The sequence below is a fragment of the Argopecten irradians genome, chromosome 5, assembly GCF_041381155.1.
Source record: "Argopecten irradians isolate NY chromosome 5, Ai_NY, whole genome shotgun sequence".
Classification (NCBI taxonomy): domain Eukaryota; kingdom Metazoa; phylum Mollusca; class Bivalvia; order Pectinida; family Pectinidae; genus Argopecten; species Argopecten irradians.
The window spans coordinates 19719787-19735895 of record NC_091138.1 but is presented as its reverse complement, the minus strand read 5'-3'; the positions used below and the strand labels follow the sequence as shown (position 1 = coordinate 19735895).

The 16109-nt window shown below is 38.2% G+C and overlaps 1 protein-coding gene across 1 annotated transcript; it reads left to right on the top strand.

Annotated features, from left to right (window-relative positions):
- Positions 1-4082: 4082 nt before the first annotated feature.
- Positions 4083-14315, top strand: LOC138323143 (alpha-L-fucosidase-like). The gene is made up of 8 exons (XM_069267539.1): positions 4083-4472; positions 5532-5638; positions 6230-6360; positions 7316-7449; positions 8122-8219; positions 8903-9035; positions 12737-12907; positions 13310-14315. Exons 1-8 carry the CDS (start codon positions 4126-4128, stop codon positions 13635-13637), a joined length of 1449 nt encoding a protein of 482 aa, XP_069123640.1. The 5' UTR covers positions 4083-4125; the 3' UTR covers positions 13638-14315.
- Positions 14316-16109: the final 1794 nt, after the last annotated feature.

Sequence of the window (16109 nt, the reverse complement as noted above, 5' to 3'; positions counted from 1 at the left end):
TTAAGTGATGGTGAACAACATGCCAATATTTTCGTAAAGAATTTGGTATTCCAAGATGGCTGCTGGATCAACATTCTGTTTTTATATTTCTGTCTCTGATTTCAATGAAAAGTAGCAAATAGAGGTATTTAAAGATGCTCCACCGCCGACAGAGCATAAATGATATTAATCATTTGAACAATAATTGGTGTTTAATCGTGTACATATATGCCTAATTAACACAAAAAATAATATAAAATAATTTATTTCGCCTTTAGTGCATGCGCAATCAGTACTTAATTCCATATAGGATATAGTGTCACGGAATTTTTTCGGGATGCAATTAATTATTTTTCATATTTTTAACTTGAAGTAAAATTAGAAGCTCAAACTTTTCAATGGTGGTAATGGTGTAAAGTAAGTAACTTTTGTAACTGAAGAAAAATACTAAATCGTCTGCTCCTGTTTTTTATAGTTTTTTTGTCAATGAAAAGTAGCAAATAGAATTAAGGGATGCTGATCAATATGATAAAAATTTTGAAAGATTGTCTCTGGGCCAGCTTCATGTTTTCAAATTTTCGTCTGCAATTAATTGAATATAAAAGTACCTCAAAATTTCTTCCAAGATGTTCATACACTGTGCAACTGCATTCTTGATTTGTTGCAGTTAGGGAGAGGGTCGTTTGGGGGATTATGTAATGGTGTCCATTACAATGAGTACTTGTTTTAGCTTTAAAATCCTACTCCTCCTTAACACTTAGGTGGATTTCATCCATATTTTGTGTAAAACATCATAGGGGAAGGACTGAAATATATATAAACGAGTTAGGTCCGACCCGTTTGGACAGAAGAGTGGGGCTCAGAAGGGGGAACTTTGATGAAATTTGGCTTTAAAAGCCTACCTACTCCTCCTTAACCCTGAAGTGGATTAATGCATCCATTTTTGTGTAAAACATCACTGGGGAAGGACAATCATATTTAATATAAACGAGTTAGGTCCAACCCTTGGGGACAGAGGGGTGGGGCTCAGAAGGGAGAACTTTAGGTGAGGACAATCATATTTTATAAAGGACCGAGGTAAGACGCATGGTGATAGAACGGCGGGGGTCTAAAATGGGAGCTTTACTGAAATCTGGCTTTAAAATCTGACTCCTCCTTAATCCTTGAATGGGTTACAACCATATATGGATGAAGGGCTACCAAGTTTGTTCAACAAATGACATTTACCTATTTCAGAAACTGACATATGCAACTGAGACGTTCCTTGTATTGTTTACATTAATTGTTAACCACTACTTGTGACTTTGTTGTTTTGTGCCATGAGTGATCAGATGACTGTTAAGGCCCATGGGCCTCTTGTTTAAGTTTTAACAAGTGATGTTATGGTGCTAACTTCATGGACTTTCTGCATGCCTCGCCTGGTAAAAGTAGCAGATTTTTATGACAATTGGTACAAACTCATGTTATATAATAACTAGCCTATACTCATGAGTGGCATTTCAGTCAAAAATTTAAAAAGACATTTTTAAATTGATTTGAGTTTACATAATTATGATATAGGGAGATGCATGGAAGACAAAGATAAATATTATATAGAAAAGTGATATTTTCATAGGGTTAAAGGTCACAAGGTCATTAGTTATGTTTCTTGATAAGTTCATTATGTGACTGTCAAGAAACAAGGCCATCCTACTAAAATCAAAATATAGTGATGGTTCACATAACAGCAATGTGGAATGTGATCATACATAAAAGGTCAAGGGTTATATAGTGAGGTCAATGCCATAATTTAACACAGATTAATTTGATGCAAAAACAGCTCTTCTCAGTAAATGCTACAGACCTAATATAAAGTCAACCAATTTCATGGCAATTTAGTAAAAGTTCCCAAATTAATTAATCACATGATTAAGCATGGTCATTCATTGGAACAATCAAGTTGGGACCCAATGTCAAATCCTGTATCTTCTTTCCATAATTATGGAAAACCTATTTTACTTTTGTGATCTTGAAGGTCAAGAGAATTTTTTTCAACAAACATATAGCGCTTTAACTGCCATACAATCTCAAACACCAGTAAGTCACTACTGTCGGCATAACTGACTTAATTAATAATATGTAATATCACATGAGTTTGTCGTTCTGTCAACAATATATAGTATAAAATTAAATATATGAAAAAAAACCCTATATATCATTGTTGCATTTATTTCTACAGTATGTATATTTGTTATTGCACTCTTCTAAGTCTTCACTTCAGTGATCTGTTTATGTATCTTTGACCCAAATTCAGGGGAACACCGTGAGAACAGGTCTTATCTATGGTGTGCTTGCTGTTTAGCAGTCACATTCATCAACCTAGTTGTCCTCATGGTCACCCCGATGCTGACCGCTGACTGCTGGCCGGAGTACACGTGTGGTACACGTGGGAGGTGTTTATCAGTCAGTTGAGCCTTGTCTGTATTTAAGCGGAAGTTATATTTAGTGTGTAGGTGGGTTGTTGTAGCAACGGTTTAACCTAAATATGGTGCTCTGTCCGGACTTTGACCAATCAGTGGTCACTTTGGGGTACTGGGTTGATGTGTCGTTATAAAAGGGGCTGCTTTTAAGGAAGCTTTGGGTCTTGACTAGGGAGAATGGGTTAGGGACAGAACCACGCCGTGCACTGTCAACAGTGCAACACTTGCGGGGTCTCTGAACTACCATTTGGGTTTATACTTAGAGCTACATGACTAACAAGGGTTTGTGTCGTTCTAGGGGATTGTCAGGGGCTTAGGGCTTAGACATCCATAGGAAACCTAGTTCGCACAGTGTAGTAGGGGATCGTCAGGGGCTTAGGGCTTAGACATCCATAGGAAACCTATTTACGCAGTTAGTTATGTCTCTTAGAGTTGGGAACATTTGGTAGGTCGGTTGTCTCCCGTTAGGTGTTGTTGGACTGTGTTTGGGAACACGTGGTCTTGTTGTTCTGTAGCTATATAATTAGGGTTTTGCTTCATATAGGATAATTGTATACTTATGTCTCTTACTGTAAGTTGTCTACATCAGGCACTATTGTAAATATATTCTTTGTCAATTCTGTATTACTTGTCTTTATATAATAAATAGTTGTTTGTACCTGTATTTACCTAGTTGAGTTATTGGATTAGTGTCAGTGCTTCCGCTACATCCTAGAGATCGAACCTGTTGAGATACAGGCCTGTAACCTGTGGAGGAAACGGGATCCGGAGAGGATTTGTGACGACTGTGGACTCTGTTGTATACTAAAAATACTATACGATCACGATTTGGGACTTATACATATAACGGGAGCTACAGTCGGATCGCCCCTCCGGGTCTCTTGTGGAAAACCCTCCCTATTACAATATATGAAAAAAAACCCTAAATACTGTTTTTATATTGAATATAGGGGTATTTTTTCATATATTTATACTTATATGTATTTATATGTATATTGTTGACAGAACGTCAAACTCCTGTGGTAATGTCCACCCCTTGAACCTCGTGGTAAAACTGGAGGCAACAGAAGTAGTAAAAACACAGGTCCCTGCAGGTCCTAATAGAATCTTTATTTCATTTAGCAAATAGGCTAAAAAGCCTTTGTGCAAAACAAATACAGACATGACAATGGTAAACAGACTTTTCTGGAAAAAGGATGTACACTATATATATATATATATAAATCAAAAAAAAAAAAAAAAAAAAAAAGAAATCAGCGAAAGGATGCACATAACAAATATATCAATTATCAAATAATATTGAATTTCTAACTTCATTAGCCTTGTGAACAAAGATAGCTAAATTTTTAACAATGCTATTATTTTCTAATAAATTTTGGACTAAATTGTGTTCTGGAAAGTAGGCCTATGAGAATGATTAAAAACCTGATGTGATTTGGAAGCCCTGGATTTCAAAAAAAAATTAATCTGAGATATTCGTATACATTAAATCTAATTGAAGTAGCGAAAAACAAAATACAAGAAAAATATTTTTTGTTATATAAAATCCGGTTATCCGCCTCCACTCTGCATTTTAGTGCTACCGAGCTAACGTTAAAAGTTTACGTGCTTTGCTTCAAGCATTGATTTCATTGTTGGTGAGATTGCGTCTGAAAGAGTCTCGTGATTGTAAACCGATGTAAACAATATGGGGGTGACAACGGCGCTTCTGCTCTTTACATTATTTTTATCTACAGCATGCATTCAATCAGTCAAGTACACACCTGACTGGAAATCCCTGGACTCTCGACCGTTGCCGGCATGGTATGACGAGTCAAAGATTGGTATCTTCCTACATTGGGGACTGTTCTCTGTTCCTGCGTACAAGTCGGCATGGTTTGTTTACTTTTTCAAGAACAATTATCCAGACTACGTGAAATTCGTCCATGATAACTACGGACCAGATTTCACGTTTGCTGATTTTGGACCACTTTTCCATGCATCGTTTTACAATCCTGATGGATGGGCAGATATTTTTGAAGCCTCCGGAGCAAAGTAAGTAGTAAAAATACTAAAAATATACAGGTCCCTAAGAGCTCTTATCAACAGGTTGGACACAACCCTTCATATGGGTAACAGTTACCCATTTGAGAAACAGTTACCTGTTTGCAGTAATCAATAAGTTACCCAATTGTGTAATTATGTGAAAAGAAAACGTATAATGTTGTTTTAAAAATTAATATAAAAAGAGCGTCGTAATTTTTAGAATGACTTACAACTGATCAAAGACTATGTTTCTGAGGGTGAAATATCAAGTTCTGTTGTCTAACTTTGTTGTAGGATGACAATTTAGGTGCTCTCCATTGACTACAGTGTATAGCTATCAGGGATATTCAGTGCAAATGTCATGGTTGAATGAGTTTTACCTGTGTTCTATTTTTAGCACCATGGAGGTGGTTTATTTTGTGACTTTTACCAAAATTGAGACAGTGAAGTTTGTCCCATTTTGATTGATAATGTACTATGTTATGTTAGTAATGGTGCCAAGTCAAAATTATTACGCCTTTTTTTTGATAAAAAAAAGTTTAAAACAACTTCATGCATGCATTTTTCTTACTCAGTATTCCTCATTTGGGTAACTTATTTATTACTCAAACAGGTTATTGTTACTCAAATGGGTAACTGTTACCCATATGCAGGGTTGTGCCCAACCTGATCAATATTTAATGTATTGTAACTTGATAGAGTTCAAAATGTATTCTGGAGAAGTATGTGATGTTTGATATTGATAAAATGGAAATCAATCATTTATTTTTATGTGCGTATAGGATATGGATAGAGAGGGTTAATTCCAGCCTGCATCCATTAATTTTCCTAATAAATAAATTCCTAATAAATGATGTAATCTACATCTGTACTGTATCATTCATGAAACCAAAGTAACCTTTTATTTAGCTACTGTTGTAGCGGAAAAGATATCACCTTCTGGAAAAGTCTGTCAGAAGGTGATATCTTTTCGGCTACAACAGTAGCTACCTTTTATTAGGATTTATTAGGCCTAAGCTTAGTTGTTTAATTGTTTCTGTGAACTGATTTAATATTGCTTTTGTACAGGTACGTGGTTCTGGTCACAAAACACCATGAAGGCTTTACTCTTTGGCCATCAAAGTACTCCTGGAATTGGAATGCTGGTGATGTGGGACCAGGAAGAGATCTTGTGGGTAAGTATTGGCTGACTAAAAAAAAATCCAGAAAGAACAAAATGAAATCATACACACTGTATGGAAATTATTTACTTCCTTTTCTGTTGAAAAGAAAATTCAACTAAAGAAAAAAAAAGTAGATTTTTTTTTCATGTGAGATTTAGGTAAATTTCTGGTCAAATTCATATTCATGATCGCATCAAGATTTTTTGTCTCTGTGAGAAAAATCATAATCCTCTTAATCAATGAGACTCATTATATTCGCGTACCACATGGTACCCGATAACGTTTGTGCGGGACTAGTATATCTACAGTAGTGATGGAACGTTATTCTTTGTAATCTTCCCACTGACATTAGCGCCGAAAATCATCTTTTGACATAATTCTATCACCAATAGAAACAATAGTCTCGCACAAATGTTATCACATGGTAAAAATTATCACATGGTACGTGAATGAGTCCCATTATGTTTAAGGACAATATTATAAACAAAACAAAGTATCCCTATACTTCTAAAAATAAAATTATGTAATAAAATATATAAGAGATAGTGCTATAGCACAATAAGTAAGAGAAGCTAATGTAATTTTTGTTATTACTTCCACTAGCTGAGTTGGCCACTGCAATTAAGAAGAAGAAGGATATGCACTTTGGAGTCTATCACTCTCTATTTGAATTCTTTAACCCTCTATATCTTGCTGACAAGAGTAATAATTACAAGACTCAGGACTTTGTAAGGGTAAGTTGGCGATAGCATTTTTACAAATCCATACAGGTTCACCAACTGTTATAGGGACAATTCAGACTGTCTAAGAGTACATTAAAATTTGCACATATATATCGAAAATAAACCAGTTGCAATGAAAGTGAGATTTGTTTATTTTAAATGTGATATGCCAGAAAAGCCCACTGTGGTGAAATGTGTGTGAAATGTTCAAAGCCAATCGCTGTCTGCCATTTCACATTGTGGTCATACATCTTGTTTGTCAAACTCTGACCCTTTCTAGTGGAGTTAAGCAACTTCTGTCTAGAACAACTCAAATCGCTTTTGCAGTAGTGTGTTTACCATATTTAATATGTATATGCTCCTGTCTACAAAAAAACATTTTATCAACTCCTTGGTGGTTATGTATCGTATTTGTTTAACTTACCAGTATGTAACATTGGCTCTGGTATGAGTACGGTATTGCTAATAATATGAATTGAAATTCCAGCAGTTACAGTCGAAATACTTCACAATGTTGTGGATTTTTTCAATAATTTATGTTTACAAGTTTCATAAGAAATATAGAATTAACAATAGGTTTATGCCATATTTTGCTTTGGGTTATGTAACAGAATAAGCCTCACTTAATTGTCCCTTTAAGGTAAGGAAGATAGGGGTGGAAATCTAGTGGGAAGGTGCTTTTTTCTCCATGACCTTGAAGTGTCTTGTTCAAAAAGTAGGTCACTGACTGATAAATACTTATTATAGTAAATGTTAGTAGGTCATATGGTCCAGGTAATTCAACTAATTGAAACCTTGTAAATTATAGATGCCAAAAGTAGGTCACTGACATCTATTTCATTGTCTGTGCCTCATATTTTCATATCAACTAAAGAAAACATTTACATAAGTGTTAAATTGTCGTTATGGAGTAGAGTATTAGAATAAATAGATTTGGATAAACTATCGCTGTTATCTCTTTCTTTAGCAAAAAACAATGCCTGAACTGTATGAACTTGTCAACAACTACAAACCTGATGTGATATGGTCGGACGGTGACTGGGAGGCCCCAGATACCTACTGGAACTCTACAGAGTTTGTTGCTTGGCTCTACAATGAAAGGTTTATATACTAATTAGTTTCTGCCTGTAACATTTTTTAATTTCATTTCAAGATTTATGAATTTTGTCTAAGCTTGACTCAGGACATGAGAGTATAAGCTGTTAAATTACTTTACAGCTTGTTATAAAGGGCACCTCTATATAATGACACCTGTAAGTTGTATATAAAGGCAAACTCATTAATTACGTCTGATACAATTTACTTTATATTTGACCTCTGTGTAAAGGACATTTGTCTATAAAGAACATTTTTGAAAGAACATTTTTGTTGTGTCCCTGTGGTTTTCTTTTTAGACAGTTTTCACTGTATTGTACTAAATGATGATAACTTCTTCAAGAAACCTGTTTCGTGAATTAAACTTATTTCAATGGATTATTTATTAAATCATGTACATAGAGGTATGTTGAACTATGATCCAAGTTTCGATGGATTAATTTGCTGTATCAAACTCTTCTCGGGCCCTATAATATTTCCTCACTAAATATATATGTTACACATACTGCTAATGACCCATCCATGATTCAATTTTAACAAACCAAAGTTTTGGATTATCAGCTTTTACATGGACCAATATATGGTATAGTTTCCTAGGTAAAAAATGACACATCATTATTTGAACATTGATCAAAAGATTTCCATGTGCTGATGACTGCCCCTTGTTTGGTTCAACAGTCCTGTTAAAGATACTGTAGTGACAAATGATCGCTGGGGAAATAACACCAGATGTCGCCATGGAGGATTTTGGAACTGCAATGACAGGTTCAACCCAGGTGAGGAAATTTATTATTTAGCATGTCGGCTACTGTGTCTGGTAGTTGAGTGGTCTAATGGTGTATTGGTATATAATTTTTACCTAGGGGACTGGTGTTAGATTTTGGAAATAGACGCTAAAAAGGTCAAAGATCATGACTATGTTACTACCCCAGGTTACATTTTGATTTGATTCCCAGAATGATTAGTGTAATGTTAATATAACCTTGTGATCATTTGTTGTAAAATAATTTTACATTCCCAACCATCATGTATTTACCTTCTGATACTGGTGATGGTAGAAATTTAGTATCTTGTTGCTTATTATAACCTAGAACATATGAATAAATTCAAAGCACAAATTGTGGTAAAAGCTCAGTTGATAATTCTTGGACTATTCTGACCACAAGTGAAGAGCTGATATCATAGTGCTTAGGACAGTTACTGCTAGTCTTCCTTAAGATATTGAGATCACATAAATAAACTTCACTGGATAAATGAAATTATAATATTGAAATACTCAATGTTAATTCATTCCTCATCCAGGTTGCCTTTTTGGGCATTTCTTTATGTATGCATTTACCTGTATTAAAAAAAAAAAAAATTCTGAATTTTCACCTGTATTTCTGTCAGATATGTGCTGAAGCATTTCGTTTTCTTGAGAATTTTCAAAGAATGTTTTATTTGCTTGTTCTATAAACAGGAAAACTGTTCACACCGAAATGGGAGAACTGTATGACAGTGGACAAGAGAGCGTGGACTCATCGCCGTGATGTAACCGCTGAGGATTGCCGATCTGTCAACGAACTTATAACTGTGATGGCTGAGACCGTGAGGTAGGCCAGGGATGTGTTGTTGGTCTGTGTGATGGCAAAGACTGTGAGGTAGGCCAGGGGTGTGTTGTTGGTCTCTGTGATGGCCGAGACTGTGAGGTAAGCCAGGGGCATGTTGTTGGTCTCTGTGATGGCCGAGACTGTGAGGTAGGCTAGGGGTGTGTTGTTGGTCTCTGTGATAGACGAGACTGTGAGGTAGGCCAGGGGTGTGTTGTTGGTCTGTGTGATGGCAGAGACTGTGAGGTAGGCCAGGGGTGTGTTGTTGGTCTCTGTGATGGCCGAGACTGTGAGGTAGGCCAGGGGTGTGTTGTTGGTCTCTGTGGTTGGCGAGACTGTGAGGTAGGTAGGCCAGGGGTGTGTTGTTGGTCTCTGTGATTGGCAAGACTGTGAGGTAGGCCAGGGGTGTGTTGTTGGTCTCTGTGATTGGCAAGACTGTGAGGTAGGCCAGGGGTGTGTTGTTGGTCTGTGTGATGGCAGAGACTGTGAGGTAGGCCAGGGGTGTGTTGTTGGACTCTGTGATTAGCAAGACTGTGAGGTAGGCCAGGGGTGTGTTGTTGGTCTGTGTGATGGCCGAGACTGTGAGGTAGGCCAGGGTTGTGTTGTTGATCTCTGTGATGGCCGAGACTGTGAGGTAGACCAGGGGTGTGTTGTTGGTCTCTGTGATGGCCGATACTGTGATGTAGGCCAGGGGCATGTTGTTGGTCTCTGTGATGTCCGAGACTGTGAGGTAGGCCAGGGGTGTGTTGTTGGTCTGTGTGATGGCAGAGACTGTGAGGTAGGCCAGGGGTGTGTTGTTGGTCTCTGTGATGGCCGAGACTGTGAGGTAGGCCAGGGGTGTGTTGTTGGTCTGTGTGATGGCTGAGACTGTGAGGTAGACCAGGGGTGTGTTGTTGGTCTCTGTGATGGCAGAGACTGTGAGGTAGGCCAGGGGTGTGTTGTTGGTCTGTGTGATGGCCAAGACTGTGAGGTAGGCCAGGGGTGTGTTGTTGGTCTGTGTGATGGCAGAGACTGTGAGGTAAGCCAGGGGTGTGTTGTTGGTCTCTGTGATGGCCGAGACTGTGAGGTAGTATAGGCCAGGGGTGTGTTGTTGGTCTGTGTGATGGCTGAGACTGTGAGGTAGGGCCAGGGGTGTGTTGTTGGTCTGTGTGATGGCTGAGACTGTGAGGTAGGCCAGGGGTGTGTTGTTGGTCTCTGTGATGGCAGAGACTGTGAGGTAGGCCAGGGGTGTGTTGTTGGTCTCTGTGATGGCCGAGACTGTGAGGTAGGCCAGGGGTGTGTTGTTGGTCTGTGTGATGGCCAAGACTGTGAGGTAGACCAGGGGTGTGTTGTTGGTCTCTGTGATGGCCGAGACTGTGAGGTAAGCCAGGGGCATGTTGTTGGTCTCTGTGATGGCCGAGACTGTGAGGTAGGCTAGGGGTGTGTTGTTGGTCTCTGTGATAGACGAGACTGTGAGGTAGGCCAGGGGTGTGTTGTTGGTCTGTGTGATGGCAGAGACTGTGAGGTAGGCCAGGGGTGTGTTGTTGGTCTCTGTGATGGCGAGACTGTGAGGTAGGCCAGGGGTGTGTTGTTGGTCTCTGTGATGGCCGAGACTGTGAGGTAGGCCAGGGGTGTGTTGTTGGTCTCTGTGATGGCCGAGACTGTGAGGTAGGCCAGGGGTGTGTTGTTGGTCTCTGTGATGGCAGAGACTGTGAGGTAGGCCAGGGGTGTGTTGTTGGTCTCTGTGATGGCCGAGACTGTGAGGTAGGCCAGGGGTGTGTTGTTGGTCTCTGTGATGGCCGAGACTGTGAGGTAGGCCAGGGGTGTGTTGTTGGTCTCTGTGATGGCCGAGACTGTGAGGTAGGCCAGGGGTGTGTTGTTGGTCTCTGTGATGGCAGAGACTGTGAGGTAGGCCAGGAGTGTGTTGTTGGTCTCTGTGATGGCCGAGACTGTGAGGTAGGCCAGGATTGTGTGTTGTTGGTCTCTGTGATAGACGAGACTGTGAGGTAGACCAGGGGTGTGTTGTTGGTCTGTGTGATGGCCGAGACTGTGAGGTAGGCTAGGGGTGTGTTGTTGGTCTCTGTGATGGCCTAGACTGTGAGGTAGGCCAGGGGTGTGTTGTTGTTGTCTGTGTTTTGGCAGAGACTGTGAGGTAGGCCAGGGGTGTGTTGTTGGTCTGGGTTATGGCTGAGACTGTGAGGTAGGCCAGGGGTGTTTTGTTGGTCTGTGTGATGGCAGAGACTGTGAGGTAGACCAGGGGTGTGTTGTTGGTCTCTGTGATGGCCGAGACTGTGAGGTAGGCCAGGGGTGTGTTGTTGGTCTGTGTTATGGCAGAGACTGTGAGGTAGGCCAGGGATGTGTTGTTGGTCTGAGTGATGGCTGAGACTGTGAGGTAGGCCAGGGGTGTGTTGTTGGTCTGTGTGATGGCTGAGACTGTGAGGTAGGCCAGGGATGTGTTGTTGGTCTGTGTGATGGCAGAGACTGTGAGGTAGACCAGGGGTGTTTTGTTGGTCTCTGTGATGGCCGAGACTGTGAGGTAGGCCAGGGGTGTGTTGTTGGTCTGTGTGATGGCAGAGACTGTGAGGTAGGCCAGGGGTGTGTTGTTGGTCTGTGTGATGGCCGAGACTGTGAGGTCGGCCAGGTGTGTGTTGTTGGTCTCTGTGATGGCCGAGACTGTGAGGTAGGCCAGGGGTGTGTTGTTGGTCTCTTGTTAGGTGGGAATTCCATTTTATCTACTTATCTTTTATCAGCCTCTCATATCCCCTACCTTATTTTCTTTGATGACGAGGGAAATTATTTGACATAACATAGAAACACTAAATTAACCATTGAATCACAATCACTTGTTACATATTTTCTTTTTAATCTTTAAAATGGTATCTAATTAGTTGCGTGTTTCTTCAGTTTAATGATTGATATGTCATGAATAAATGATAACAAGAGGCCCAGAGAACCTGTATCGCCCACCTGTGTTTTTTTTAGTAATTCTGTAATTTAGTAGGTGATTCAAAAATCAAAAAGACAAATTGACCCCATGATTTGTTTAATTCTGAATCTCAACCATATAATGATGCTATTGATACCATACGAATATGCTATCCAATGCATATAGTTTCAGAGAGGAAGTAATTTATATGAAAATAGTAGCCTAATTAACCTTTTTGGTCCCACACCTAAGGCCCCAGGGGGTCAGCCCAATCATTTTTACAATTTTGAATCCCCACCATACAAGGATGCCACCATTGCATTATGAGTGCTATCCCATGCTTAGTTGCAGAGAAGTTGTTAATATGGTAACAGCCAAATTGACCCCTTTTGACCCCGCCCCTCAGGCCCTCAGGGGGTCAGCCCCATCATTTGTACAATTTTGAATCCCTACCCTATAAGGATGCCACCATTGCATTATGGGTGCTATCCCATGCTTATAGTATCAGAGGAGAAGTTGTTTATATGGAAATAGCCAAATTGACCCCTTTTGGCCTGCCCCTCAGGCCCCAAGGGGGTCAGCCCCATCATTTGTAAAATTTTGAATCCCCACCCTATAAGTATGCTGTCATTGCATTATGTGTGCTATCCCATGCTTAGTTTCACCCGGGGGGCCAGGTGAGCTAAAAATTAATACAAAACCATTTCCTCAATCTTTTAAGTACCACAGGTTCATACGGTGTGGGTTGGTTACAACATTCAGAGACAAATCTATTCAAATAAGACTGTAATTAATCTTACAGCTGTGGTGGTAACCTTCTTATGAATGTCGGCCCTTCAGCTGATGGACGGATCATCCCAATTTTTGAACAGAGGCTACGACAGTTTGGAGCTTGGATGAAGGTCAATGGGGAAGCCATTTACAAATCCAAACCCTGGCACACACAGAGTGACACATTCGACAAAACTGTCTGGTACATATTCTTGTGTCTATCATGCTATTTATTTACTGTGGTATTAAGTGACAAAGGAGCGATTGAATCTTTTGTATGTTATCTTGATGGCCTTCTGTTAATCAGTATAATAGAGGGAATTAAAATGTAATCATTTATAAGTCACTGCCATTCACACCATTTTGATAAAAATCATTTACTGTGAATTACAACTAGTAGTCTTACATTATCATTCCCCATCAAAACCTAGCAGGACCATTATGACCAATCAAATTCAAATAAAAATGAATTTTGGATAAAAATTTGAATCAAATATTCAGTGATGTTTGAAACAAGTTTTTGTTCAGTTATCTGGTAAATATTTCAAGTATTTAAGGAAATTGTTTTGAATACCTGGTTAACAAGTATTAAATATTTCATTAGGTATACCTCCAAGAAAGATGCCAATGGAACATCTGTGTATGCCATCATTCTGAAGTGGCCAGAATACAATGTACAGACCCTTGGAGCTCCTGTCACTGGACCAAGCACAGTCATTGAAATGCTCGGATATGATTCACCATTCAAATTTTTTCCAGGACTAAATAATACAACCGAGATCATATTCCCAAACATTCCGGTCACCCAAATGCCATCCTACGATGCGTGGGTCCTCAAGATGACCAACCTGGAAAACCAGCATGTACCCCACAACCATAAACCTACCAAAGATGCCTTCGTCAAGCCCATAGACATGGTAGACTTTCTGTGATACTATTACTTCTGACTCCGGAATGTGGTCAGAGTGGAGGCTTTTTTACACGAATCCATGTTGATATGTTTACCTTAATGTTGATTTAGAAGTGTCAATGACGGGTAATATACTTACACCTGACTAATTATTACCTGATCAATACATTCTATCCAATAGGATGACAGGGTTCATTAAATCCATTAAGTTCATTATCCTATTCACACACTGTATATATACAATTTCATTTGTTATGTTCAAATCTGTACAACATTTTACATGTCTAATGACAGGAAACTAATTTTGGTACTGTACTGGGACCCTACCAGTAGTCGTCAAGGAACAGTAGTCGTGATTTAGGAAAATTTAATTGTTTACATCTAAGGATACACATTATTTCCATATTAACAAAACAACACCATCACAAAGTATTCGTCAGCAACTCCAGACATTCGTAAATCTTGACGCACAGTAGAATATGCACACAATCACAACTACTGTTCCATCATGACTACTGGTTGGGTCCCAGTACATGTACATGTATTCAATTTTTAAACCTACTAATCTGAATTTATTTTTATTTTGTTACACAAATTTTTTTAGTAATTTTGTCTTTATTATTCTTTTAGTTGTTGTATTTACTTGCAATCTCATTAATATGTAGTTTCTTTGATTACCATTTTTATAATGTAATGTCGGTGGGTGATTACAATTTTTATAATGTAATGTCGGTGGGTGCCAACTCTGAAGACAAGGTCACCATTGTCATTTAGACAACCATTGAAAATGTCTCCATGTTTTGTTTAAAAAATCCTTGCTTGTGCTTAGCATATTCATAAGTCAGCTCAGTTTCATCCAGATTTCAGTTAACCAATACATTGCTTGAGTTATGGTTCGTTGGTCGATGTCATGGACAAGGTCACCTAGATATTTTTAGAGAATCTCTTTCCGTGCCCTAATAACCTTATTTCCATTCTATTCCTAGACTAAAATAGAACACCAAATGTAACCACCTGGAATCTCACCTTCAGGATACAGAAAGTGATATTCCTAATACAGTGGACCCTCGATAATCCGTCTTGACTATCATGTGTGCCTTTACATGTAGAACCTTAGTATATACTCTAATATAATAGACAGATGTAACTGTACTCATTAATTGATTAATTGTTTTTTTTTGTTTTTGTTGTGTTTCTTGTTTTGCTTTTGTGCAATAATATATATAAATGTATAATCATGCATTCATTATTCTATTTAAGTACTTTCAATACTTAAACATTCCAAAATATAAGTTTTATACATATCAAGTACCAATGGTTATTAATGCTCTAACATACAAGTTAATCAGCACTGATTAATAGGCCATGTTTATAGCTCATTGAAAATTTGTATACCAGTATATACATGTATATTATTGATGGTTAAAATAAATGATACTAGCACTGACTGGTACAAAATTCTTATAAACAAATCTCATTATCTAAAGCATGATCATAATAAGCTGTATATGGATGTCAAAACATGTATTTTAAAGATGCTTTGACTTTTGTAATTGAAGAAAAGTACTATTAAATCATCTGCTCCTGTTTTTGATGAACACAAAAAAACTATTTTTCAGCAGTGGAGCATCTTTAAGATATGAACTTATATGTGTATTTCTATTTGTAGAACAATAATATTTATGTGATATTTCAATGCTTCAAATTAAATTCTATAGGAAAGATACCAATTTTATTTTTCATTTTTTTTTTTATTTTTTATTTTTTAGAATAAAAATATCTTATACAGACTAAATGTTGTATTGTCTTCCGAATATACTGTATTTGATTCAATTTGTGGTCCCAGTCCCGAGTTTTTGAGACAAACTAACATAAGTTACATAAAGAGAAAAACTGAAGTTTTGAATGAAGTCTGCATTTTTGTTTCGAGAATTAGGGCCAGGGCACAGAAAAATGGGACCAAATGTAAACCAGTCACTGGATATTGCAAAACAATCCACAAATCAATTTAAAATAAATAAAAAATAGAATAAAGAAACCATTCATATTTTCATTCTGCATTAACAATGATTGAGATTAAATTCAAGTTGATTGAATATGTTGTAATATTAAGTAACTAGAACTGTAAGCCAGTGGCTAACTTATATCGCATCATGCGAGACCATGGCAACCAAATGATCCATAAAGCAAAGAATTAATGTCCATTTTAGAAAACTACAGTACAACAGTATACAGTATATACAGTAATACTGACTTGGTTTCCATGGCAATCAAAATTTCAGCAAGAAAATTTGCATGCACTCCTTCACATGGTCACCAGCATTGCTGCCAAGTTTCATTTTAATGCAATAAGTAGTTTAGAAACAATTTCTCTACAGATAGACAATGGTTCAAAGTGCAGACGGAAGGCAAGTTCCTGTGACTCAGAAATAAAGATACATATGTACTGAATGATAAGGACATGTGTATTGGCCATTCTTTCAAATCTTTATTT